Source organism: Oryzias latipes, chromosome 23 (genome assembly GCF_053564925.1).
Source record: "Oryzias latipes strain Hd-rR chromosome 23, Olatipes_Hd-rR_3.1".
NCBI classification, from domain to species: Eukaryota; Metazoa; Chordata; class Actinopteri; order Beloniformes; family Adrianichthyidae; genus Oryzias; species Oryzias latipes.
Genome location: NC_136259.1, coordinates 26,313,142 through 26,340,434, shown reverse-complemented (window position 1 = coordinate 26,340,434; position 27,293 = coordinate 26,313,142). Strand labels below are relative to the sequence as shown.

The 27,293-nt window shown below is 53.3% G+C and overlaps 2 protein-coding genes and 1 long non-coding RNA gene across 29 annotated transcripts in view; 2 read left to right on the top strand and 1 right to left on the bottom strand.

Annotated features, from left to right (window-relative positions):
- dusp16 (dual specificity phosphatase 16) overlaps nt 1–2,101 on the top strand; it is an 8,251-nt gene extending 6,150 nt beyond the window's left edge. For both annotated transcript variants that reach the window (XM_078942093.1, XM_023952666.2), the window contains exons 5-7: nt 49–208; nt 282–405; nt 478–2,101. In XM_078942093.1, coding sequence (XP_078798219.1) covers nt 49–208; nt 282–405; nt 478–1,510 — 1,317 coding nt within the window. In that variant the 3' untranslated portion in view covers nt 1,511–2,101. The remainder of the gene's footprint in view (nt 1–48; nt 209–281; nt 406–477) is intronic.
- LOC144989505 (uncharacterized) lies at nt 1,978–3,193 on the bottom strand. Its single transcript, XR_013653740.1, has 2 exons — nt 3,054–3,193; nt 1,978–2,186 (listed from the first exon to the last, which is right to left on the bottom strand). It is a non-coding gene; the product is annotated as an uncharacterized LOC144989505 (long non-coding RNA).
- eps8a (EGFR pathway substrate 8a, signaling adaptor) lies at nt 3,085–27,293 on the top strand. 26 transcript variants are annotated; one of them, XM_078942074.1, is made up of 24 exons: nt 3,106–3,267; nt 10,834–10,911; nt 11,029–11,096; nt 11,292–11,348; nt 12,246–12,313; nt 12,386–12,547; nt 14,287–14,436; nt 14,645–14,727; nt 14,799–14,935; nt 15,196–15,260; nt 15,357–15,483; nt 15,998–16,086; nt 16,168–16,242; nt 16,347–16,495; nt 17,983–18,148; nt 18,228–18,355; nt 18,810–18,921; nt 19,456–19,590; nt 19,673–19,708; nt 20,164–20,187; nt 20,876–21,101; nt 21,417–21,600; nt 21,676–21,808; nt 25,140–27,293. In XM_078942074.1, the coding sequence occupies exons 2-24, from the start codon at nt 10,847–10,849 to the stop codon at nt 25,248–25,250; spliced, it is 2,550 nt and encodes an 849-aa protein (XP_078798200.1). In that variant the 5' UTR covers nt 3,106–3,267; nt 10,834–10,846; the 3' UTR covers nt 25,251–27,293. The 26 variants fall into 26 exon arrangements, with proteins under 26 accessions (XP_078798215.1, XP_078798207.1, XP_078798212.1 ...); XM_078942073.1 differs by having other exon boundaries at nt 3,115–3,267; nt 10,778–10,911; XM_078942071.1 differs by lacking the exons at nt 3,106–3,267; nt 20,164–20,187 and adding exons at nt 4,195–4,451; nt 22,311–22,361.

The following is a 27,293-nucleotide window of genomic DNA, read 5'->3' as shown; positions in this document are numbered from 1 at the left end:
CCGATGGACGGCCCTACTGAGTCTGGTTCTTCTGTGTGGGTTCTCCAGGATCTGATGCGTGAGAACGACATCGCGTACGTCCTAAACGCCAGCAACACCTGTCCCAAGCCGGACTTCATCCCAGAATCCCACTTCCTTCGCGTTCCGGTCAACGACTCCTTCTGTGAGAAGATCCTGCCGTGGTTGGACCGCTCTGTGGAGTTCATTGGTGAGCCTTTGTCCCCGCTCAGCCCGGTTTCTGACGCAGTCCGCTTAGCCCCGCCCCCTCTGCTGTGTTTCAGAGAGGGCCAAAGCCTCCAACGGCCGGGTTCTGGTCCACTGCCTGGCGGGAATCTCCCGCTCGGCCACCATCGCGATCGCCTACATCATGAAGAGGATGGACCTGTCGCTGGACGAGGCGTACAGGTGAGCCCCCCGCCTGAGCTCGGTCCCGGTCTGTGGCGGCCCGTCTGACCCGCCAGGTGTTCTGCTCCTCAGGTTCGTGAAGGAGAAACGGCCGACCATCTCGCCCAACTTCAACTTCCTGGGTCAGCTGCTGGACTTTGAGAAGAAGATCAAGACTCCTCCCAGTGCTGACGGCAGACTGAAGCCCCTCCCCTCAACGGCGCCTGGCTGCGGGGCGCCAGCTCAGCTGAAGGAGGAGGAGCCCCCGGCCGACCTAGAGGCCCCGCAGGAGGCGGTACCCTGCGTTTTGGCGGACACCTCAGAGGAACTGGTTCAGGCTGTGGGGGGCCTGCAGCTGGACGGGCCCGAGGACAACGCCCGGCTGAAGCGCTCTTTTTCTCTGGACATCAGGTCATATGGCGAGGAGCCAGGCTCCGCCCATGCTGCGCCGGCCCCTCATGTGGAGGATTTCTACAAAGCGCCTCCTTTCAAGGAGACGGCTGGAAAGCTGTGCCAGTTCTCCCCGGTGGAGGAGGTGTCGGAGCAGTCCACTCCGGAGCAGAGTCCCGATAAGGAGGTGGCGGGCGGCGTGGAGCGAGCGGCTCCGCCCACCTGCTGCAGGAAACCTCCACCAACGGCCCCCATCTGTCCAGGCCAGCTGCAGCGCAGTGGCAGCATGGAGGAGAATGCCACCAGCTTCCTGTGGGGCGTGTCCTGCAGCCAGCAGCACGTGACGCGGTCGGGCGCCGGCGCCGCCCTGAAGGGCTGGCACTCCGACATCCTGCTGGGGCCCGTCTCCACGCCCTCGCTGGCCGCCGGCTGGTACCTGTCGCCGGAGTCTTCGCACTTCTATTCCAGCTCAGCCGTCCTCAGTGGTGGCGGCTTGCCGGCTTACAGCTGCGGCGCCGGCCTGGAGGCTGTGCGGCGCCGTGGCCGGCAGCGTGCGGCGGATCGCTGCGACTCTCGGCGGAGCTGGCACGAAGAGAGCAGCTTCGAGAAGCAGCTGAAACGCCGCAGCTGCCAGATGGAGCTGGGAGACGCCCACGGGCCGTCCAGGGAGGAGGGCGCCGCGGCGAGGAGGGGCTCCGGATTCTCCAGCAGCATGGAGGTCATCCAGGTGTCCTGAGGAGGCGCCTCGCCGCCGGTAGGGGGCGGGGAGAACGTGCACATACCGCTGCGGGTCACATGGACCCCGATGATCATGTTCTCACCAGACCTGTGATGGACCCGAACTGAGGTTCTGTTCTGGACCGGAGGGCAGCGGGTCAAGAGGTCCCACCAGGACTGGTGCCGGGCCTTCCGAGGGTCCAAACTGAAAATGTGAAGTCTGTCTTCAGATTTACCTCTGCTCAGGTTCTACTGCTGTTTCCGGTTCTGGTCCGAGTTGGAGCCCAGGTGTCTCTTTTGGATCAGTCTGGACTCCGTGCTGGTTCTGGTCTGTCACCAGCCCTCCTAACGCAGTGTTCTCTCTGTCTGGATGTGGATCTGGAAGCGGTTTTTCCGCCCTTGGGTCAGTTCTAGGGACCTGAGGAACCGGTCGGGAGTCTGAACTGGGTCGGTGGCGGGAAGATGTAGCAAAATGTTGAATCCGAGTTTTTATTTTTTAGAAGTGCGGCTGATCCGCGTTTGTGGTTCTGTTTGATCTGCTGAGTGGTCCCGTGTTCCTGATGATGTGATGGTTCCGAGTGACTCCAATAAAGTCTTCCTCTATCGTGTCGCTCGTCTCTGCAGCAGTTTGTTCTGAGGGGTGCAGCTCTCCATCCGGCCACCGGGGGCGCTGCTTCTCTGAAAACCTCCAACTTCTGAGGGAAAAAGTGGGATAAACTCAGTCTTTACTGGAAGAAAAAGTCCAGGTCTGACCGTTTAAATGTTCTTACTGAACTGAACTATTGTTCTTCTGGAACCTCAGAGTGAGGTTCTGTTCAGGAGGAGCATTAAAAACGGTGCTTCAGGCTGCAGTACCTGTTCTGACCAGCAGATGTCACATGTCTAGAAAACCAAAGTGATCCTTATTTCAGTTCTGTGAGTCCAACACGTGAAAAGTATTTGGGTTTTATCCTGAACGGTACCGTTCTGTCAGGACATCCAACACATTCATTCCCTTCAGCAGCAGTGAAGGAGTTTTTTTTATTCCATTTATTCAGGTTTTTCTACTACGTCGCTGTTTATGCTGCTGGAAACGTTTGAAATCCTCAAAGACTTTAAGAACTTTAAAAGAACAAAATTTCAGATCCTGAACAGCTGAGGGGACTTTGATGGAAATCCGTTTAGTCAGGACGTTCACACTGAAGGCAGAAAAGGAGAAAGCAGCTTCTGCTTTGGAGTCAACCTGCGTGAATCGACAGAACCTCAATAGAACTTTTACTTTAAAACGAATTTTCATTGAAGAAAATGTAACTTTAAAACCTTTTCAAACATTAACCTTTTTTAAAGGAATTAATCTTCTGATGTAACATTTTTCAGGGATTTTCAGCATCTCAAACTGTTTATCATCTCCAGACAATCCAGGATTTAGTCAGCCTCGTGTACCTTTGAGAACATTTCAGGTAACATCCGGTTTCAGATTCATGATTTCAACATCTTTAGAACATCTGAAAAATAAGTGTTTCATTTTCTTCGGTGTTGATTCAGACTTCTACAGTCTTTGAAAAAGCTGGAACGGGACGGACCTTTACTTTGAAGGGCTGAGGGGGCGTGGCCACCGCTTGCCTGTCCGTCCTCGCGCTGGGCTCGCGCGCGGCTGGGGCAGAGCTCAGACCCGCTCGGCGGCGCCGCTGGATGCCGCAGCCGGACAGCAGCTCCGTTTGGCGGAGGACCGGAGCTGGGGAGCGCGTTGCGAGCATGTGCGCGTGACCAGGGAACCGGGTGACCCCGAACCTGAAGGTAAACTGACCCCCCCCCCCCCCCCCTTCCCCCCCAACACACAGCAAACACCTGAGTCAGCGGTCAGACACCCACCGATCGATCAGGACGTTTCCAGCTGTGTTTGAGCTCGAGGTCCATCCCCGGACCGGATCCCGGATCCAAGCGACCGGAACCGACGCAGCGCCTTAACGAGCCGCAGGTGCGCGCGTGCGGAGGTTTGCCCGTTAGGGCCCCGGGTCCAGGAATGAGCATCGATTAATGAAAGTTGGAGAAAAATCAGGTGTTAGTCGCTTGTAAGCGCGTGCGTGATCAGGATCTCTATGAGCGCGAGGCCCCCCCTCCCCCCGGCTCCCGGCTCGTGCACTTTAACTTTGGGTCAAATTTGGGGAAACATTGTAGTGGTTGAGGTGACGTCACATCCGAAGGTGACTGGACCGAACCCGGCTCACAGGTTTGTGGGGCGACCCGGCCGCTGGGTCTGGACTCCTGAAGTCTTGGTTTGTGGTTCTGGATTCAGGAAACGGATGGTGGTTCCTTCAACGTTCCGTCAGAAGCAGAACTTTGTGCTGCAGATGCTTCCAGAACCCTGAAGAGGAGAGTCGGATCAGCCCGCAGGATGATGTGCTTCAGTGTTTGGGTTCTGCTGGTTCTGATGTCCTTCATCGCCCCGTTCTGCGACGTGGAACGCTCATGAACCTCTGCGGTCCAGCTCATGCTGCATCCTGGTTCTGTTTCTTCTGGGCCAGCCGTTTGTGTTCCACCTTCCTTTACCGCCTGGGGCTGGTGTTGGCCCCGCCCATTGAAACACCTGTCCAGGTGAACTGAAGTGCTTTCAGAAAGCCTGGAGGATGAAGAGCAGCTGGACACAGAACAGAGAGATGGTTGAAGGGGAACGGAGGTGGAACTTCAGAGAACCGGGACAGAACCTGCAGTCTGATCTCCGTCTTCACGCCGTGTTTGGTGTGATGTCATCCTCCGTGTGATCTCAGACGTCTTCCAGCTGCTTCCTGAACCCGCCTTCATTTGCGTTCTGACCCGCCATCTGTCAGCAGGATGAGACCGGTTCTGATGTCAGAACTGCATCTGGGTTCTGGCAGGAGCAATCCCACGGCTTTGGGCCGATTGGACCGATGTGTGACCCGGTCAGGTGTTCTGCTGACTCTTGGAAATCTGCTGAAGCAGAACATTCAAGAACCTCAGAGGTGGAACCACAGTTGTGTGTGTGTTGATGTGTGATTGTGTGTTGTTGTGCAGCACTAGAACGTTCAGCTGCCTGCGGTTCCTCTGCAGATGTTCTTCTTTTTGGATCTCCGGGTTTCTAACGTTTTTGTCGGTAAACTCTAGATGCGTCGGTCCTCCGCCCAGTTCTTGTTCACCAGGTGTCCCCGAGGAGCCTATTGTGTGTGTGTGTGGTTGCCAAGGCGACGGGTTATGTAACCGTACCTGTCAGGTGTCGCTGTGACCCGTGGAGTGAAACTGGAGTGGGTGAAGAGTCTGGTTGCAGGCTGGTGCTTGACCTTTTGACCTTTCAGACTAAAAACGTGTGATGGTCGGCTCTGTGGCGCCTCTGGTGGAGCCTGAAGGTCCTGCAGGCGTCCTCATTCTCCTGACTCTTCAGTCTAGGCTGGCGTTAATCCCGCCTGGGGATCGGTGGTCAGACTCTCCTGGTCTTTGGATTGGTGGACTCGCATGATCTGGACTTGGGACAAAAAGAAAAAACCAAAGAACATAAAGATTTTTGAAAATCTGGAACCTGTATTTGGAAAAGTGCTGAAGCTCCGCCTGGTTTCAATAAAAGCACGTCAGAGGGCAGGGTTGCACTTTTGTGAGGGACTGAGGAGGTTTTGGATTGTGGCCCTCTGTGGTTTCATGGTCCGTCTAGCAGGCTCCAGTTTAATACTTTGGTTTATGAATGTGCTTCAATCAGGAAGTTGTGGGACAGCTTCAGGGAGGGAGACTCCCTCTGGGTTTGTGATGTCACACAGGAGCGAAGGAAAACAGCTTCTCTTTGACACCATGAAGGTCTGCAGGTAAAGACCAGATGCTCCTAAAGTTCCCCAGTCTGAGCAGAACCACAGAAGAACCAGGAGTCAGCAGAACCACAGAGTTGATCTCCATGGAGACCACAGGTTCCTGACGGGTTCTCCTTCCTGTGACCCCTCCTCTCTGCTAAATCCATCATGTGTTCTGGATGTTCTCATCATTTAGAAACCCCCGGAACCAGTCAAAGCTTTTCACTCCTGATCCTGAAACGGTTCTTATGCTCCCAGCAGCCGATCGATTGATCTGCCAGTCGATCGATCGGTGATGCTGATTGGCTGATGGGAGCTGTGATGTCACTGGGATGATCAATAGACCGAATGGATGGAGGTCAGTCTGATGTAAAGGAAACAGAACGGTCACTGTTGGATGGAGAACGCTCTGAGAAGAGAAAGTGGGCGTGGCTTTACTTTAGAAGGAGATGGGCGGAGCCAAACAGTCATCAGAAGTGGTGAGAAACTTTAGTCCAGTAAGGAGATGTTCTCAGAGAAAGAATGAATGAAAACTATCAAACTATGTGGCACAATCCTGAATAATGATCATAAAAATGACGTCAGACGTTTCTGCCGGCTGGCCGCTCCACCATCTGTTACCTGTCGGCTCAGCTACTTTCTCAGCCTTAAGCCCCTCCCCCACGGCGGCTGTTAGAGGCTTAAGGTTCTGGTGAAGCTGCTGCCGCTCTGATCCTCACCGACCTGCTGCTTTCTGCCGCCGACTGTCGGGTCGCCTCACCTGTGGACGCGCGACAGGTGAGGCGGGCTTCACTCTGGGTGTTCGTGGTGCGTTCAGGGGCTCACGTCTTCACCGCCTTCAGGCTGACACCTCAAGGACACAATTGTGTGTTTGCAGCATGGGCGTGTCAGAGGGCGGAGCCAATGCAGAGGGCTTTGTTCTGGAGCGTGAACTAGAAGAGAACCTCTGGGTTCTTCTGCGGCGGAACCCAAAGGGGGATGCACTTAAAGGCATCATGCGTGAAAGGTTCTTCATGCCAGAGGCAGAGGTTCTGCTGGAGGCTTTGAGATCCAGATATTGATCAGCTGATCAAGCAGCTGTCTGGTTCTTCCCAGTGGGTCTGTACAGATCTTTGTGGCTCAGTGGTTCTCTTGTTTTGTTTGGTTCTGTGTGGTTCCGTGCGGTTCTGTGTGGTTGGGTTTTGTTCTGTGTGGCCCGTTTCCTCGGCCCTGCAGGATCCTCTGAGCAGGACTTCAGCTTCAGCACTTCCAGGATTATTGTGGATTATTTTTAGCGTCCTCTGCGGCGGCGGCGGGGGATGGGGGGTCCTCAAAGAGCTGCCCTAAAAGCTGCAGGTGAGCACGCGCTCCACGCCGGCGTGAAACCAGGTCAGCAGCAGAACATGCGCGGTCCGGTCCTGGTAGAAGGATGACGTCAGCCAGCAGAACCTGCTGCTGCTCTACATGTGACGTTTACCGAAACTAGAACATGTAAAACGCTGCAGAGATGCATTCTGGGAAAACTGGGAACTTTCTGGATCCTGAAGGACGGTCAAAGGCGTCAGGGTGACTGTTGTTTAGAACTTGGATCCATTTCTGTTCTACCGGATCTCACAGAGTTCTTCCTCTTTGTCCCATTTCTCAAAGTCACTTGATGGTGTGATCCCGGAAGCTCTGGGCCCGGTTCTGGTCCCTGTGGGCCTCGGTGTGGACTGGTTCTCTGAATGTAGGTTAGAGGAAAGAGCGGCATGTTCCTGATGCTGCAGTCACAGGACCGCCGATCAATCCTGGCACCGCAGGATCAATACAGCTTCTGGCAGGCGAGCAGAACCCGACCCGTTTGCTGGGAAAACCTCACTAAGGAGACCAGAACCGGCCCAGAGTCCGAGTCATAATCTGGGATTATTCGCAGAATGAAGTTCAGTGAAGGAAACGATGGGATTAAATCACAGATGAACAGTTGTGAGGAAGAAGAGGGTCAGAGCTCTCGGTCGCCGTGGCGACACCGTGTTGTGAGAGCCGACACAGTCTGGCGTCGCCTCGGCAACGGAGCTGCCCGCCGTTTAATATCTAACCGAGATAAGCAGGCGCCAAACAGCAGAGGACAAAAGGTCGCACGTGCACACACACACATGCACACTGTGAGTGGGAAAACCGCGTTTCAGCGCAGAGCTCCGTAAATATTTTCTACCAGCCGAGGAACCCGAGACGTCCGACTCAACAGAAAGTTCTGGATAAAAAGTCAGCCGGAACTTTGTTCTTCAAATAAACCCAAAACCCGTCAGACGGAGTTCCTCTGGTTCCTCAGATCTTCCAGACGTCCTTCAGGATAGAAACTTTTTCACGTCTTTGTGGTTCTTTGGGCAGAAAATGAAACGTACATTTTTCCTGAAAAACAGCGGATCGTCTTTGAGGTTCCCTCCTCACCTTTCAGCTTCATGTTCCTTCCTGTTTTGTTAAAGTTCTGGTTCTGGTTCTGTCTCTATCATCCCACAATGGGACCTCCACCCCATTGGTCTGTTCTGGTCAGAAACTGATGGTTTGAAACCAGAAACCAGTGTGAGAAGACGGATTTAGATATTTCCTCCGTTCACGTGTGAAGCTTTGTTCTAACCACGTTTGGCGCTCCTCAGCTGTCATCTGCATATCTTCTGCCTGTCGCCTGCGTGTCGTCTGCATATCGTCTGCCTGTCATCTGCGTGTCGTCTGCCTGTCTTCTGCGTGTCATCTGCATATCTTCTGCCTGTCGCCTGCGTGTCGTCTGCATATCGTCTGCCTGTCATCTGCGTGTCGTCTGCCTGTCATCTGCGTGTCGTCTGCCTGTCATCTGCGTGTCGTCTGCCTGTCATCTGCGTGTCGTCTGCCTGTCATCTGCGTGTCGCCTGCGTGTCGTCTGCATATCCTCTGCCTGTCATCTGCGCGTCGTCTGCCTGTCATCTGCGTGTCGCCTGCGTGTCGTCTGCATATCGTCTGCCTGTCATCTGCGTGTCGTCTGCCTGTCATCTGCGTGTCGCCTGCGTGTCGTCTGCATATCGTCTGCGTGTCATCTGCGTGTCGTCTGCCTGTCTTCTGCGTGTCGTCTGCATATCTTCTGCCTGTCGCCTGCGTGTCGTCTGCCTGTCAACTGCGTGTTGTCTGCCTGTCATCTGCGTGTGGCCTGCGTGTCGTCTGCATATCGTCTGCCTGTCATCTGCCTGTCGTCTGCGTGTCGTTTGCATATCGTCTGCCTGTCATCTGCCTGTTGTCTGCGTGTCGTTTGCATATCGTCTGCCTGTCATCTGCCTGTCGTCTGCGTGTCGTTTGCATATCGTCTGCCTGTCATCTGCGTGTCGTCTGCCTGTCGTCTGCGTGTCGTCTGCGTATCGTCTGCCTGTCAACTGCGTGTTGTCTGCCTGTCATCTGCGTGTGGCCTGCGTGTCGTCTGCATATCGTCTGCCTGTCATCTGCCTGTCGTCTGCGTGTCGTTTGCATATCGTCTGCCTGTCATCTGCCTGTCGTCTGCGTGTCGTTTGCATATCGTCTGCCTGTCATCTGCGTGTCGTCTGCCTGTCGTCTGCGTGTCGTCTGCGTATCGTCTGCCTGTCAACTGCGTGTCGTCTGCCTGTCTTCTGCGTGTTGTCTGCCTGTCATTTGCGTGTCGTCTGCATATCGTCTGCGTGTCGTCTGCGTGTCGTCTGCCTGTCGTTTGCGTGTCGTCAGAGTGTCATCTGCATATCATCTGCATATCTGCGTGTCGTCTGCCTGTCTTCTGCGTGTCGTCTGCCTGTCGTCTGCATATCGTCTGCGTGTCGTCTGCATATCTTCTGCCTGTCGCCTGCGTGTCGGTTGCGTGTTTGCGCTGCGTTTGGGGTGAACTCATGATTACCTCAGCAGAAGGCTTGAAGGCCAACGTTCTGCTAAGTCTTTGAGCAGAAAGAATGAAGAGATGACTTCCAACCACAGAAACGACCTTCAGATCAATGATTCACCAAACAGGAAGTTCCCGTCACGGTTTGGAGATTAGCAGCTCCATGACTCAGTGATCCTTCAGTCAGTGACCTTTGACTGAAGGTCAAAGTCCTGCCAGAGAAGTTTCTCACTCGAAGCTTCCAGAACGTTCTGCCTAAAATGAACCGATGTTCTTTACAAAGAATGGAACCGGATCAGAACTTTATCTGTGGAGGTCCATTAAGCCTCTGAGGAGGGAGAACTGTGGCTGTTTAAAAATGAAGTAGAGGAGGAGCTGCAGGAAGTCAAGGAGGCCGACGTCTTCCTAAGACCATCAGAGACGATGCTGAACAAACGGGAGACTCTCCTGTCCTGAAGCACGGCGGGGGAGGAGTCATGATGCGGGCTTATTCTGCAGGACCCAGACGTTTGAGACTTCAGAGGTCCTGTTTCAGAATCAGGACTATGATCTGATGTGGATCCTTCTGTGGGGCAGAAGGTCCAGTAGAACCTCTCAGAACCAAACGGGTCGTCTGTAAACAAAGCCAGGAGAGTCTGTCAGAGGAAAGTAAAGAGGATTGAGGAGCAGATTTACATTCCCCACACAAACACAGTAATCCCCCCCCTCCCCCGTGACCATGTGACCACAGGAATCTGGTTTGAATCAAACAAGCAACCAGAGTCTGAGGCGGAAACTCTAGGTAATGATTGACAGGTGACATCAGCTTTGTTTATACGGCGATGGTGACATCATCACAGAGGGGCGGAGACACATTGACCATGACAGCAATTTTTGTTTTTACTGCAGATGTTCTTCAAATATGACGACTGTCGTCTTTGTGACCTTTGACCTCTGTCCTCTGTTTTATTGTTTTTGTAAATGTGTGTCTGTGGGAGTGCATGCTTGTGTGTATATATGCACGTGTGTGTGTTTGTGTGCGTGTGTGTGATGACGTGTGTGTTTGTGTATGAGTGACTTTTTTTCCTGCGACTTTGGGTTCTCTTTCCTGCTCTCGGTCTTGCAGGCGTCTATCTCTCTCTCACAGCAGCAGACATGCTTGGTCTGTGGTTGCTATGGAAACAAAGTTTAGCGTGAAGTGGGAATAGAACAGGGAGTCCTGGGAAAAGTAATCACCCATGGCTGGTCGGTGCCCCGGGTTCCCCCCGGCTCTCCTTTTGTTTGGTTCTAATGGGATGGTGGACAGGAAGCTCAAGGCGCACAGACACGGGCCCAGATTCTGGGGGTCAGAACTTTTGTTCTTATCCTAGAGCTCAACACCCCTGCAGATCTGTGGGGAAAGCTGTGTGCTCGGGGGGGGGGGGGGGGGGGGGGGGGGGGGGGGGGGGTTAGCTGCTGGATCAATCGGGTTCAACCATCAGTTGACCTGCTTTTGCTGTTGAAAGTCACTGATTTACCCATAATTCCTTTCTGTATTGCAGCCTAAAAACCTGCTTCAGAGTTCAGACAGAACATAACTGATCCCATGACACTGCCACCACCGTGCCGAGCTCACATTCAGGACCAAACTAAGAACCAAAGTCCAAACAGTCGGTCGTTTTCTGATGAAACCCGTTTGTGTTTCCTGTCTTTGATCGTTCTCTGCCGACAGATCAGCTGATTCACAGGTTGTAATCAGATTACTGCAGCTGCTTGTCTCTGCTGCAGTGGATCCTGCAGGATGAACGGATACGAAGCTGCAGCTGCGTCTTCGGGCGGCTTCTCCTCCTCCAGCGCACACGTCAAGTGAGTCCGGCTGATCCTCCGGGTCACGAACAGAACCAACCACGACTGTTCTGCGGGTCACAGAGAGAGAGCGGTTCTGAGCAGACGGAGGTCCAACATGATCTGTTTGTTTTGCAGCGGCCATGACGGCCCGTCTCCTGAAGCCCGCAGGAGCAAAGCCAAGCCCGGTCCCAAAGTTCTGTACGGTGAGTCTCTGCTGTTGGACCTGGAACGTGGTCCTGGTTCTGGGTCAGCTCCAGTTTTATCTTCCTGGTGGACCTGCAGACCTTCTCTGTGTTTCTGTCTGACGAGGTCACTCCTGTAGTCCCGCTGCTGGTGTGGCTCCGGCCCGTTTGTGACAGTGGGTCAGAACTTTGGTGTCTGCTGTCATTGGTCTGCAGGATCAGAGGAAATGTACTTCCTGCGCTCGTCGTCCAAACACAAAAAGAAAACTCAAAGTAGGACAACTGTGCACGCGTGTGTGTGCACGTGTGTGTTTGCACGCGTGTGTGTGCACGTGAGATGTTGTCTTCTGCTTTAACTTTATTTAAAATAGTTTTTTTCACTGTTTCAACAGTAAAACTTTATTGAAACGTGAACGTTCACAGACCAGAACCTGATCCTTGAGGGTTCTGCACGTGTGCTTGGCGCTGGTCCGTTATCTGCTGCAGCTGAAGCCGCTTTGCTCCTGCTGATAACAGCAGCGGAGGATGTCCGGTTCTTCTGCAGCGCCTGAAGGCAGCAGATACTTCAGCGGCGGGGATTGATGGACGCCACGCCGCTTTGTCTTTGCGTTTCCTGCGTTCAACGGGGCTGAAGAAGCTGATGGATCCTTTAGAACCTGACAGGTTCTGAATCTCAGGGTCCAGCTGCTTCTAAAAGCATAACAAACACAGAACGCCCATAAATCAGTACAAGTGTTGAAACAACGTTCACACGTTTCTCTTCTCCCAGAATCCTTTTGGTCTGCGGACTTTCCCTCTGACTCTGGTCTTTGGACGGTTCTGCTGCATGTGGTCTGGTTTGTGGACATCTTTGTGACAAAACAGACAGAACATTTGATGTACTTAACCCTTCAGACGGCAGATAACCTGCAGGAAAATCCACACCCACCAGATCAAAGAAGCTGTGGTCCTTGAAGGCATCATCATAACTGTGGTGTTTGTCCGTCATCTCGCTGTAGAACAGATGCAAACATCCAGACCTCTGAGGTTCTTCAGACCTCCAGCAGAAGCCCTGTTTGTGTTTTGGGTTCTGGAGCAGGTTCTGTCTGCGTGTGCCGTTGACCTTAAGGGTGTCCAAATGGACTTTGAGAAGGCGGAGGGTCTCGGTTAACCGCTCCGCTTCTTTGCCAGAACCCAGAAAACGCTACACCAGAACCAGCATCAACAGCCTGACGGACACGTCGCGGTACCAGGTGGAGGTGAGTCCCGCCCTGCCCAGCAGCAGAACCTCTAGCTGCGGGGGCTCTAACCTCCGTTCTGGTCCCGTCCAGCACCTGATGACATTCGTTCTGGACCGGAAGGACGGGATGATCTCGGTGGACGACGGCGTCAGGCGGCTGCGGCTGCTGGACGCCAAAGGGAAGGTGTGGACTCAGGAGATGCTGCTGCAGGTGGAGGAGAGGGGGGTCAGCCTGATGGACCTGGAGACTCAGGTGAGGCTTTTCTGAACCCCCCCTAGAAGAAACGGTGCTGTCAGGGGAGCAGCATTGAGGGTCTTATAAAGGTTTCTTGGTTTTTTCAGGAAAAAGAAGAAAATGAGTTTTTCAAAGCAGCTTAAATGTAAAGTCGTGTAAAAACCTGGTGACCTTTGACCTTTTGTTTGCTGTTTCTTGTGCTGACTGACTTCCAAACAAAGTTAATTATAATGTTGGTACGTTTTATAAAAATGAATAAATGCTTTCAGGTTTCTTACTAATTTTCTAAAATGTCAAAGTAGCTTCAGTGAGGAAAACCCTGCAGTTCCTCAAATGAGCACTAGAGGGCAGAAAGGAGATTCGTCCCGTTCGCTCCCCTCTAAACACATCTACAGGTGATATCAGGTGTTTCTTTTCTTTATAATCATTTAGGAAATCGGAGCAGGGTTGGGTGACGGGGGGTTCCATGTTTTCATTTTGATAGACCTTAGTTACAGATTTCCTTTTGATTGGCAGGTGGGCGGAGCCTTGGGGGAAAGTCTTACTGAATTTTGTTCCTCCTCTCCTGTTTTAGGAAAGTTGTAGATGTGGGCGGAGTAAACTCCGGTCAGTGTGCTCCTCCCACTTCAGATTTATTTTGACTATCCGTGTCTTCATGTTCCGGTCAGATTACGTCAAACGCAGTTGAACGTTTAAAATGTAAAACGCGATCATTTGTCGGATCTTGTCACATTTTCAGGGGAAATCCTCGGAGAACACAGGTGAGTTTCTTTTCACGTAGATGGAAGGTTGTGTGGCAGAAATGGGCGTGGCCAGCTGTTTCACCACTCTAGAAAAGGCGGGGCTAATGTTGATACAGCAGTGCCCCCTACAGCCGACCCACTGTAAGTACAGCTCTGTAAAGACCTTCTGGATTTAAGGAAGCCAGTAAAGTGTAGAGGAACGTTTGCATGCAGACGTAGAGCAGAGAACAGGTGGATCCTCTCTGAGATCAGGCCTGAAGGGAGTTGGTCAGGTGACCTGGAGTTTCTACGCCCCCTGAACAAACATCCAAACGGCCGCTGACTCACAGCTCCACCCAGCTCCACCCAGCTGCCAATAAAGACACACCCCAGGTTATGTGCAGACAGGTTCTCATAAAGTTCAAATGACGGATTTCAAAATAAAAGCACACTCTCTCCTTCAGTTGTGGTTGAAATGTTTTCAAGAGGAACTCTTAGGAAAATGCTCCTTTCTAAAACTCTAGTGGTCATTCCAGGAAGTGCAACGATTAGCACCTCCTGAACAAACCAGCTGGTTGTGTTTGAAACGATGCATCCACGGGGGGCGCTAGAGGTGAGGCGTTCTGCCCTTTCGGAGTAAAATCATGTGGTGTTTTCATCAGACGCTGCCCACTAGAGGGCGCCGCCGTACCGTGGGTTTACTGGAAATGACTGGAGAAGTCTTTTAGTGTGGACTCGTTTCCATGACGACGTCTGCAGAAAACCGTGTTTGCAGGCAGCAGGAAGGCCCGTTCTCCAGGAGAACCCATGCTGGATCTCCACAGCGGTTTGCTGAAGGTCTGCAGGCATCTGGTCAGGTTCTACAGAAGCCCGTTTGTTCTGAGCTCAGAAATGACCTTCAGGGCAGCCGGAACCTTCTGAGCCTCTTTGGTTCCGCGCGGAACGGTCGCTGCAGAACTTTCTCGGTCCGGCATTCCCCACAGATGCTTCAGCTGCTGGTTCCGGTCCACCCTGACCCTCTTCTACGGTTTTCAGAACGAGTTGGAGAACTTCCCCATCGGCTCCATCCAGCACTGCCAGGCGGTGATGAACTCCTGCAGCTACGACTCCATCCTGGCTCTGGTGTGTAAGGAGTCGGGTCAGAACAAGGCGGACCTGCACCTGTTCCAGTGTGACGACATCAAGGTAGAGAAGACCCACACCGGCCTTCCAGAACCGCGGCAGTACGCTGCAGCACCTTTTGGTCTGAGGCGCTCAAAGATGGCCCGGTTCTTTTAGAACCTGTTTGAAATGTTGAGAGACTAGAGCAAACCTGCAGATCCGAGCCTTGTGGTTCTGGAGCGCCACTGTTCTAGAACCCCGTGGGTCTCCTTCTGACATGTGGTTCTGACAGGCGAACCTGATCCACGCCGACATCGAGAGCGCCGTTCTGGACGCCAGAGGAGGCAAAGTGAAGAAGCGTCCTGAAGCTCTGAAGTGAGATCCGTCCTCAGACGCGTCAGATCCTCGCCAGCAGCAGATTGGCTGATCCTCCTGTCTGTCTGCAGGATGATCCTGAAGAGCGACGGTCTGATCCCGCCTCCTCCTGCGGCGCCGGCTCCAGAGCCGCCGGTGCCGTCCAATCAGCTGGATGTGAGGGGGCGTGGACCGGCCTGGTCCGCGTGGACCAATGAGCAGCCAGACTGTGAGTGATGTCACGTCTGGAACCTGAAGCTGCTTACGTGACAGATTACTTTTCTCGCTGTTCAAAAGTAATCCAGTATTTTCCTGTACTTTGGTCACATGACTCGTTTCTGTTACTTTGAAAGTTCCTCCTTTGTAATCGTGCAGAACTAGAACCAACAGAGCGCATAGACTTAATGAGGTTCTGTTAGCATCTCCACCAGAACCCTCAGTAGAACCGCCATACGCTCCATGACTGACGCCTGTCTCCGTGGCGTTTAGATGACGGGCTGCTGCCGGACGGCTCGGCGGCGGACGTGTCAGCGCTGCGAGTGGACCGGGAAGTGGTGAGTCTGCCGCTGATCCCAGGTGGACCCGGTTCGTGGTCCGCCGGGTCAGAACGTTGGAGGACAGGGGGGTTTATCCGTTTGGTTGTTTCACAGCAAATCCTGAACCACATCCTGGACGACATCGAGTTCTTCGTCACCAAACTCCAGAAGGCGGCGGAGGCGGCGAGCGAGCTCTCCAAGAGGAAGAAGGCCAAGAAGGGGAAGAAGAAAGGTCCGGGAGGTGAGGCCTCACCAGAGCTCGGAACCGCTACCGCCCAAAGAGCCCGACATGTTGACCCGCCAGCCGCGGTTCTGATTCCAGCTCTGCCTCAAACCCGCATGGGAGCAGCGAGCGTCACATTTGGACCGCTGCTCCCATGCAGAACTCCACCAGAATCCGAGTCCCACACCCAGGTGATGTCGGGTCTAAACCTGAGGTCCAGCAGAACCGCCTGTGATGGCCGGCCAATCAGAACAAAGGACAAATTCCATCGTTAAAAACCCGGGCTGGACCCGCTCTATAAACAGGAAGACAGGCAGCCAGAGGTTCTTTCAAAATAAGGGTTTATTATATAAAATAAAAGAGTGAAAATAAAATGATTTGAATGTTTTAGCTTCAAATGTTCTCATGTTTGAGAACCCAGAGGTCAAAGAGTTCAGTAGAAGTGAGCAGAAATGACCTCTTTAGAAGAGGAGGAGCTCCAGTGAAGCGTTCCGTCGTCATGGAAACATGTCATCCGTTCTCTGTCCACCAGAGGGCGTCCTGACGCTGCGCTCCAAGACTCCCGATGAAGAGGAGTTTGTGGACTGTCTGCAGAAGTTCAAACACGCCTTCAACCAGCTGGTACCTGCAGCTCCGCCCCTCTGCCTCTGGTTCCTGTCACAGTGGAACCTTCAGAACCTTCTGCTGTTCTCTGACCTGCAGGGGAAGCTGAAGGATCAGATCCAGAACCCGAGCGCCGTGGACCTGGTTCACTTCCTGTTCTCTCCTCTCCGAATGGTGAGTCACAGCGTTCTGCAGGTGGAGTTCCACGTCACTGAGATCCGTGCTGAAGAGCAGCTCCTCCCCCTCCTCCTCCTCCTCCCCCTCCTCCTCCTCCTCAGGTGATCCAGGCCTCTGGAGGCGTGGATCTGGCTCGCAGCGTCGTGGTTCCACTGCTCACCAGAGACGCCATCGACTTCCTCCACGCCTCAGGAACGCCGGAGGAGCGCCACCTGTGGGTGACTCTGGGAGACGGATGGACCAAGAGCAGGTGAGGTTCTGGTTCTGCTCCTGCCAGGTTCTCCATGGGCCCAGGTTCTCCTGTTTGTTGGTGGATCCTTTCTGAACCTGTCCAGTCATGTTCTCATGCTGTGTTTCCTCCATGTTCTCCCCGTGTCCCCTCCATGTTCCCTCCATGTTCTCCCCGTGTCCCCTCCATGTTTCCTCCATGTTCTCCCCGTGTCCCCTCCATGTTTCCTCCATGTTCTCCCCGTGTCCCCTCCATGTTCCCTCCATGTTCTCCCCGTGTTTCCTCCATGTTTCCTCCATGTTCTCCCCGTGTCCCCTCCATGTTCCCTCCATGTTCTCCCCGTGTTTCCTCCATGTTCTCCCCGTGTCCCCTCCATGTTTTCCCTGTGTTCTCTCCATGTTCCCTCCATGTTCTCCCCGTGTTTCCTCCATGTTTCCTCCATGTTCTCCCCGTGTCCCCTCCATGTTCCCTCCATGTTCTCCCCGTGTTTCCTCCATGTTTCCTCCATGTTCTCCCCGTGTCCCCTCCATGTTCCCTCCATGTTCTCCCCGTGTTTCCTCCATGTTTCCTCCATGTTCTCCCCGTGTCCCCTCCATGTTCCCTCCATGTTCTCCCCGTGTTTCCTCCATGTTTCCTCCATGTTCTCCCCGTGTCCCCTCCATGTTCCCTCCATGTTCTCCCCGTGTTTCCTCCATGTTCTCCCCGTGTCCCCTCCATGTTTTCCCTGTGTTCTCTCCATGTTCCCTCCATGTTCTCTCCATGTTCTCCCTGTGTTCCCTCCATGTTCTCCCCGTGTCCCCTCCATGTTCTCTCCATGTTCCCTCCATGTTCTCTCCATGTTCTCCCTGTGTTCCCTCCATGTTCCCTCCATGTTCTCCCCGTGTCCCCTCCATGTTTTCCCTGTGTTCCCTCCATGTTCCCTCCATGTTCTCCCCGTGTCCTCTCCATGTTCTTCCCGTGTTTTCCCATGTTCTCCCTGTGTTCTCTTCATATTCTCTCCATGTTCTCCCCGTGTTCTCTCCATGTTCTCCCCATGTTCTCTCCGTGTTTTCCCCATGTTCTCTCTATGTTCTCCCCGTGTTCCCTCCATGTTCTCTCCATGTTCCCTCCATGTTCTCCCCGTGTTCCTTCCATGTTTTCCCCGTGTTCCCTCCATGTTCTCTCCATGTTCTCTCCGTGTTCTCTCCATGTTCTCTCCGTTTTCTCTCCATGTTCTCCCCGTGTTCTCTTCATGTTCTCCCTGTGTTCTCTTCATGTTCTCCCCATGTTCTCTCCATGTTCTCCCCACATTCTCTCCATGTTCTCCCCGTGTTATCCCTTGTGCTCTCTGTGTTCTCTTCATGTTCTCCCTGTGTTCTCTTCATGTTCTCCCGTGTTCTACCATGTTCTCTCCGTGTTCTCCCGTGTTCTCCCATGTTTTCTCTGTGTTCTCTCTGTGTTCTCCCGTGTTCTCCCATGTTTTCTCTGTGTTCTCTCTGTGTTCTCCAATGTTCTCTCCGTGTGTGCAGGCTGGAGTGGCCAAAGGATCAGTTCTTCCCGGCCTGCGAGCTGCGTTTTCGTGACGGTTGGGAACCTCCTGCACTGCCGTTGGCGTCTGCGAGTCGAGAGCAGGACCTGACCCAGCTGGCAGAGACCATCGTTGCGGCGGACGTCCAAAGACGCGAAGACGCTCAGGTGTGGTGGAACCGGCAAGTCGGACCGTTTCTACCATGTTAAGGTGCGCGGTGTCACATGACTGTCCCGTGTGTCGCAGGCGGCGCTGCAGATGTTCCCTCCAGCTGACGGGTACGCCCTCTCTGGCTCCTCCCACAAACGCTTGCAGATCCTGGATCAGGGCACGGCCTTGACCGCCTTCAAACACGCCGTCAGCCGTGTCGACCGGTAACTCCCGGGTCACATGACGCCCTGGAGAACCGGTCCCAGCGCTGCGCTGCTGAACTCCCATCAGTTTGTACGTTTCAGCAGGAAAACTGCTGCAGAAACTCTGACGGTTTCAGCAGAAACGGTTTTGGTTTCAGTCACAAACAAAGATTTCAGCTTTTTTCTAAACTGTTTTTTAGTTTTGGTCAGTTTTACAAACAAACTACTGCTGAAAAGTCTAAACTGATGAGCAGAACTTTCCTGTGTTCTTCTGGACTCACCTGGGCCTGAAACCCGATCTGGTTCCTCTTCCACCAAACCCGGTCTTGGTTTGGACCTTCTGCCTGGCGTTCTCTGGCGTGTGACGCTGCACTGGTTCCTTTCTCCGGGCTGAGTCCAGTTCTTCCTCTATCTGGTTCCTGAATCTGCGTCTTCGTCCCGCCGCCCTCATCACGCCTCTCGCCTTGTCTTACAGAAGTTTGGACGCCGACAGCAGAGTTCCACCAAAACTCTTTGCCAAGTCCAAGTATGACTTTGTGGCGAGAAACAACACGGAGCTGACGGTTCTGAAAGACGAGATCCTGGAGGTAAAGCTGGCCAGAACCCGCGGTTCCACCTGAACTGATCTGCTCTCTGTGAATTTGAGAACCTGTTCCAGCAGACAGATTTCAACTCTTCCTGTTTCCTCGTTTCTGTGGCATCAGAACTCGACGGTTCTGAGAGTTTTCGGGTAAATGAAAGTGGTGGAGTTTGTGCCCCCCCCCAAGCCGGTCAGGGTCTTTTCGGACCCTCTACTGGTTCTGGAAGCCCTCTGTGGGCTTCTCCCGGTCTGGAACCTCAGTTCAGAGGATCAGTTTCTCCTGTTGGAACCCCGGTCCAGGAGGAAGCTTGGAGCGGAACCGGCGGTTTCCAAACGGAGCTACAGGACGACCCGACCCGCTGCTGTTAAATCTTATTTTTCTTTTTTAGGGTCATTTCGACTGTTTTTCTAGCTGTGATTAAAAAATAAAGTGATCGAGTTTATCCAAAGATGTCAAAGGGAGTGATGTCACTTTTGGGGCGGAGCTCTACTTTGTACTTCAGCATGGCACAGAGTTAAATCCCTGAGCTTTGTCTTTCAGGTTCTGGATGACAGGAAGCAGTGGTGGAAGGTTCGGAACGGCTTCGGAGCCAGCGGCTACGTGCCAAACAACATCCTGGAGGTCACCAGAGCGGTGGACAGCCGGGGAGAGCCCATCTACAGCCACACCATCCAGGTAGAGGCCCCTCCCACCACGCCTCCATCCCTCCGCCCCCCACGCGTCTCACCTGCGCTCCTCTCGTTTCTCTGAACTGAAGCTCATGATGCCAAAGAAGGAGTTTGAGCTGTTTAAGGTAGGACAGCGGGCTGGGGGGCTTCTGTCCTGCAGTGTCTCTAGCTTTGCTGTCTTTCACCGGACTGCCTGCAGGGGGCAGCAGAGGGGGCGGGTTCCTGCACTGATATACATCATCCAGTTGAAGGGAATAAATGGATAAGATAATGTTTCTCTGCTCAGCAGCCCCCCCTGCTGGCAGAAAGGTGTTACTGGAAGTGTGGCTGTCTCCGCCCCCGCTCCCCGTGAGTCACTGCCATACAGCTGATTCCTGATTGGCAGAACACACCTGATCAGGAGCTCACGAGGAACAGGGCTGGAGACCTCCCCTCCAGCCTTCCTAATAGCTTGACAAGAGAGGAGTGGCTGTGGTAGAGCGTCCTGTCCGCTGCTGTGGGCGTGTCAGTAGTTAGTTTGCAGTGACCCGACCATTTTCTGCATTTCTTCACCATCATGTGTTTCATCTCACGTCAGCAGCAGTTACTGGGAGAGTTGAACGAGGTAAAGACTTTTGTTTGTCTCACCGCTGTCTCAGGCTCCACCCACTTCCTGTTTCACTTCCTGTGACTGATATGCCCCGCCCCATCAAAGCCTTCATTTGAAGATAGAAGAAAAAAGGTTCACATTAATGATGACTCCGCCCCAAAGTCTGTCACCATGGAAACCTCTTACTGCAAAAGAGGAGAGTTGGTTTCCTCTGACTCCCCCCCCCCAACTACAGGCCTGTGATTGGCCAGAAAGCTCTGTTTGCCACGGCAACCAAATTCATGTCTAAAAGCCAGAGTACTAATACTACAAACATTAACATGAGTACGTATGCAGAAAAATGAGGCCACGCCCACCGCTTTTCTACGATACATTTTTATATGTAATAAAATAAACTTTACAGTTTGAACACATTTTAAATCCATTTTTAGAAATCAGTCAATAATCTTACAGAAACTTAAACCAATTTGAAGTCCCGCCCCCATGCACAGTAGCTGCTATCAGGAGGCGGAGTCAAAGTTTAGCCCCACCCCTTCCCTGCAGACTGGTCCTCTTTCAAGGTGTATGAATTTTATTTAATGAGATTCACAGGATCAGAGGGCACTGGAAGGCCATAAAAGGTCAAAGGTCACAGTGATTACAAGGATTTTACCAATGCCTGGTTGTCATGGAAACTGTCTGACAACAAGCCTTTGTTTTGCAGAAACAGACCACCAGGACTGACCCCCTCCCTGCACCCTCCCCAGTGCCCCCGATCCCCACACCACCGCCTCTCGCCCCCACCAGGATCCCCACGCCGCCCCTGCCCCCTCCGAACGCTGAGCCCACCAGGCCGCCCCTCAAAAGCCACAGCCGCCACAACAGCAGCGCCTCCAGCGAGGCGGGCGCCGCCGCCACGAGGGAGCAGAGCGAGCAGAAACCCGCCGGCCGTGAGTCTGAATGCAGACAGACGCCTTTTTCAAAACGGGAAACTTCAGCAATCGTTTTCTCTGTAACACAGTGGTGTAGTGGTCGGCACTCCCACCTCACTGTGAGAAGATCCAGGTTCAAATCCCATCACAGTTCTTTCTGTGTCAAGAGTGGATACATGTGATCGTAGTAGCTGAGATAGGCTCCAGCAACCCCAAGACTCTTAAAGAAATATGGATGGATGGTTGGGGGGATGGGGGGGTGGATGAGGTTCTGGAGACGTTTCTGACCCGGTTCAGAAAGGTTTGTTTGAAAAAGCTCCTCGTTTCTTGTAGGGAGGAAGTCCAACATGGAGGAGGTGCAGGACGAGCTGGTGCACAGGCTGACTTTGGGTCGCAGCACCCAGAAGAAGTTGGCGGCGCCGTCCCGTAGCAGCAGCATGTCGGCCTTCAGCATCACCTACGACTCATCTCCGGACGAAGTCCGAGCCTGGCTGGAGGCCAAAGGCTTCAGCCCAGTGTGAGTTGGATACACGCCCCAGAACCTCCGGTTCGTCCTGGTCGGCGCCGGTTCCTGACTGCGGTCTCTGTGCAGAACCATCAGCAGCCTTGGCGTGCTGACCGGCGCCCAGCTATTCTCCCTGAACAAGGAGGAGCTGAAGACGGTTTGTCCTGACGACGGCGCGCGAGTCTTTAGCCAGGTCACCGTGCAGAAGGCGGCGCTGGAGGTGAGTGTCGCTGCGGAGAGGAGGTCACATGACCTTCAGTCATCTGTGCGGCTCTGAGCGATGCGTCCAAACTGACGACGATTATGGCGATAAAGATTGAAAAACATTTCTGTCAGAACCTGGAATCAAAGCTCCATCAGGGTGTGGGTGAAGGTTCTCTTTGATCTGACGAGGAGTCGTGCTTAGAGGCCAAACGTTTCCTAAATTGGAAGTCCAGTTTCCATGACTCAGCTTTTTCAGATTTCTCTTTAAGCTGAGAAGCTTTTCTGTAACGTTCCTCATTTGTCCTCCAGGGGGAGCAAGAGAGCCTCATCCTAACAAATCAAATGAAAACGCCCCTTCTTGGGGACTCACCTCCCAGCAGCTCTCATGCTGTGGGCAGCGGGGGGGGGTTTCAGGTGGGAGGAGCTACTCTTGGCTTCTGGAGGGTTTCGTGTATTTCAAAGCTCTCTGTCCCCCAACCCTGCCAAGGTCTGGTGTGTGGTTCTGTTCCCACCTGCAGGTCTTCTTCTGACCCTCCTTTGATCTTCTGACTGTAACCACATTCATTAAGGTACCGTGTCTCATCCAAACGCTCCACGCTTCCTTCTGCGGCCCAGACGTCTCTAGTGGCGTCATCTCGAGTGAGTCTCGACGGCGTGTCAACGTCCGGCGCTGACAGAATGACCTCGGCGTTCTCGGTAAACCGTTGGTGAGGAACGTTCCAACCTTCTGACCACGATGGTCAGGTAATGAAGAATGTGGAGGCGGAGCTTTGTAGGTGGGACTGTGGTTCTGTTCTGGGTTTGACGGGTCTTTGAGAGCTCCAGGTCCGGATGTGTTGGACTGACACACGTTCTTTGGTGATCTGTTGGGGTTTGAACCCAGCTTCACGGGAAGAACGTGACTTTGTTTAATCAGTCCACATCCAGGTACCAACCGTCCCTTCAAAGCTAAGGTTCTGACCCGGTTCCTCCTGCCAGAGAGGCCAGCACCTCGTCTCTACTGGACCCGTGTCCCGCTTGTCCTCTGTTTATCCTCGAACAGCCCAAACCTCCTGATTCCCAGAGAACGTTTGGCGCCGGAACCGAGTCACCGCCCTCCAGCCGACGTTCTGGGTGTTAAGATCTTTAAACGGATTCACTTCAGATTCTCCAGAACCAGAGTCCTGAATTGATTCTGTTCAGAAAAATAATTATTCTTGGTGAAACAAAGAACTCGATTTTTTTGTTCTGAAGGTTCTGGTTCTGGCCCACAGAAGGAAGCTCCACTTGTTCTAGTGTAGAAGCAGTTGAAGGCATCTCCTGGCTGACCTGCTGCTGTGGCCGTGCAGTAAGCCCCCCCCCCCCCCCCCCCCCCCCCCCCCCCCCGTGGAGACCAGGATGTAGATGTTCTGAAGAAGGTTCTGCTGCCCCGTAGATTTGTTACCATAACTGTGTAGAAGTGATGATACTAGAGTACTCGAGTACATGTACTGTACTGTTGGTGAGTATGGCGGCTCGCTGGCGGCACCTTAACCCCGGATCGGATCTGAACCTCCTGACCTGTAGCTGGTTGCACAGATTTCTGAATTCCTCTGGACCTCATGGGTTCTGCCGTTCCTGATCCGTTAGGAACCTTCTTCTTCTGGATTTGTGTCCCTCATGAGGATTCTCTCCTTTGTTTTTGTTCTCCTGAACCGGGTCAGAACCTGGTTTCCACAGAGCGCTCGCTTCACTTTAGACTCAAACAGTTTTCATCAGTCACAGGTTCTGCAGGTTCTGAGTCTGTGAGGTTCTTCAGAACTTCAGCAGTAAACACAGAATCCAGGAAGTTTGATTGTAAAGAATTTCTTTGTTTAACGGAGCAGAAAAGAAAGATTTCTCTACAAACCAGAGTTCTGGTCCTCACAGACCTGACGTTCTTCTGTCCAGAACCGTCTGAGGTTCTCCAGAAACCATCTGGAGGAGGACGGGAGAACTCTTTGGTAGAAACACCTCACACACACTGAAGCACGGGGGCGGAAACATCATGGTCTGGACGACTGATCCGTATGAAGGAAAGCATGAATGGATCCATGTACGGAGAGATTCTGGACCAGAACCTTCTTTCATCAGTGAAACATTAAGGATGAAACGTGAATGGACCTTCTAGGAGGACAAGCATCCCAAACACATCGCCATGGCAACCAAAAAGCATCTGTGTGAGAGGCATTTCAAGGTTCTGGAGAGTTCTATCCAAAACCTGGACCTTTGGGTTGAAAGTCCCAAAATATCCCAGCTCTGGAGAAGAACTGCTGAAGACCTGCAGGTGACCTTTGACCTCCGTCATTGAAACCAGGGTCACATGACGAAGGACCGAGGTGACTTTCAGGGAGATTTTCTGCTCCGTTAAACAAAATAATTCTTTCCTGGATTCTGATTTTATGGTTGAAGATCTGAAGAAGCTCACAGACCAAACTCAGCTGTTGGAGGAGAACCTGCAGAACCAGCAGAACCTTTTAGCCTGTGGGGTGTGTTTACTGTGGGTTTGGGTGGAGCTCCAACCATTTCAATGATGGTTGGAGCTCCACCCAAACCGATGCACCAGTTTCAGAAACGGGTCGACCCGCTTAGCTAAAACCTGGTCTGAAGGGGGTCCAAGGGCCAAAGCGGAACCGCAGAGGTTTGTGCAACCAGGAGGATCCTGGTCCTTTGGTTTCCCAGCATGCCTGCTGGCTCCAGCTGTAGATGTTTTCCTGCTGTTTTTAGCTCTCAGCGGCCATCACTGAGGACTTCTTCAGGTTTGGTGGAGTCCTCCTCCAGGCTCGGCGGAGGACTCGGGCCGGGCTTACGCACTGTTCACCTCTGAACCCCGGCTGCTGCTGCCAAATGCTGACTCTCCGTGAGCTCTTCTGGTTTTCAGAGACGCTCCGCTGCATGAGAGGAGGCTTGCTGGTCCAGAGGAGACTCTCAGGCGCTGTGGCGTGACTCCGCCTGCAGGAGCAGCACGTCTGTGCTCCCTCACTTACCCCACGCCGGAGCGCCGATCTGTTCAGCTCAGATTCAGCTGCTCCAAAGCCTCCCCTCACTGAAGAACCAATCAGGTTCCAGTTCCTTTCACAGAGATGGTGTTAGCATTAGCATGCCTAGCTGCATACTGTCTCTGCTGCACCTGAGCAGGTGGAGCTCCGCCCCCATCTGACGGGTTCAGCAGACTTCAGTTGGCTAAACGAGCTGAGGGTGGCTGTGGGCCTGTAGGGAAGCCACGCCCACCTGCAGGGCCACTCCTGAGGCCTCCTGGGAGTCTCCTCAGACCACACCTGCATGGCTGCGTCCTCCTCTAACCTCCTCTGTGTTTCTCTCCATCCTTCCTCGGACATCTGCGCCTCCAGGAGAGTTCAGGCTCTGAGCTGCAGGAGATCATGAGGAGGCGGCAGGAGAAACTGGCAGCCAGCACCTGTGACTCTGGGGTGGAGTCTTTTGACGAAGGCGGCGCCCACTGAGCTCCATCAAGCTCCTCCCCCCTCACGTCATTGGCTGTTTTCTAACGCTCTCCATCCTCAGGCTGCGGCCGACCGTGCCGAGTTCGTGGAGATCATGCGCCGCAGGCAGGAGCTCCTCAGCTCGTCGCCATAGAAACACACTGACCTCTGACCTGCGCCGCCAAGAAAAGTGCCGGACGTTCCTGCAAACCTCTGGAGGTTCTGGAGTTGCTGTAATGTGTCGCTCAGCAGCCGAATTCCCCAAAGCCGGCAGTATTAAAGCTTCATCCTGATGATGATGATGAACCAGCAGCAGCTAAAGTTTGATTTCTGCTTACCTCCGAATCAGGTGGTGGTTGTTGTTGTTACTCTTTAAGTAATTCAGTCATCTTCTAAGTTCCTCTGATGTGATTCTAGAAGAGAAAAGGAGCTCAGAGGAGCCGACTGCCTCTGGACAAACCAAGGAGAACGCGCAGACTAGAACCTTTAGGGAACCTTAATGTGTAGATCTGTGGCCAACAGAGTAACCGTACGGATCATATAGAATGTTATTTAAGGAACCTCATTAATCTCACTCGCAATGAAACCGATCCAAACGAAAGATTCTGAGAATGAACCAGGATTCCTGAATGGATCCGTTCAGTGGCGTCTAGCCCTGGGATCTGTTCCCCGCTGGGATCTGTCCTGCGCTGGGATCTGTTCCTTGCTGGGATCTGTCCCGTGCTGGGATCTGTTACCTGCTGGGATCTGCTCCTTGCTGGGATCTGTTCCCTGCTGGGATCTGTCCCGCGCTGGGATCTGTCCCACGCTGGGATCTGTTCCCCGCTGGGATCTGTCCCGCGCTGGGATCTGTCCCACGCTGGGATCTGTTCCCTGCTGGGATCTGTCCCGCGCTGGGATCTGTCCCACGCTGGGATCTGTTCCTTGCTGGGATCTGTCCCGTGCTGGGATCTGTTACCTGCTGGGATCTGTCCCGTGCTGGGATCTGTCCCACGCTGGGATCTGTTCCTTGCTGGGATCTGTTCCCTGCTGGGATCTGTCCCACGCTGGGATCTGTCCCACGCTGGGATCTGTTCCCTGCTGGGATCTGTCCCGCGCTGGGATCTGTCCCGCGCTGGGATCTGTCCCGCGCTGGGATCTGTCCCGCGCTGGGATCTGTCCCGCGCTGGGATCTGTCCCGCGCTGGGATCTGCAGCTTTGCACAGCAGACGATGGGAATGTTGATCAAACCAAACGGGTTTGCTGAGTTCTGTGGCGGAAGGCTGAAAGAGGCTCCGCCCTCCCTGATGGGCTGAGGGTGTCATTGGTCATCTTGACGGTTGGACTCTGGATCCTCTGACGATGTGCGAGGTCATGTTAATCGTTAAAGTCCAAATGAAGAGGTTCTGTTGTCCCAGAAGCTCCTGAATGTTCTGGCTTAGTGAACGGAGGGGGTGTTTGGGGTCCAGGCAGAGTTCTGCCGGTTCAGGAACCCGCAGACGTTTGGACCACAGATGTGCTGAAGGTGAGGATGAAGAGGCCGAAGGTTCTCTGGAACCTGGAGCTCCAGAGAAGAAAAATGCAGAAGATCCATCTGAGTCTTTAATGGGTTTAGTTCTGGTGGGGTTCTGCAGTTTTTTGATCATAGGTTCAAAACAGGAGCAGGTTTGTCTAAACGGCAGCAACTTTCTGAAGGAAAACCTGGATCAGAACCGGGTGTCCAATGTAGACGGTTCTCCAGCAGGCTGACCAATGATGACACCCACCATCCTCGTGTCTGTCTGTTGATGCTGCGGCGTGCACTAGGGGGCGCCTCAGACTCCTGTTCGGATCAGAACAGAAAACCCAGCAGACCCGTGATGGGTTCTGAACCGGTTTAAGCAAACGTGTGTGATGTTCTGATTGTACCGATTCCTCCTTCATGCCCTCCATCTTCTGGACTGAAATGTCTGATTAGTTTACAGGAAGTGCTTGTAGCTCTGAGGAGCAGAACCGCCGTTACAGAACCGCCATCGTTCCTGGATAGTTCTCATCGTGCCTTTCTCCATGTAAATACATTGTTCTGCAATAAATGTTTTGCAAAGA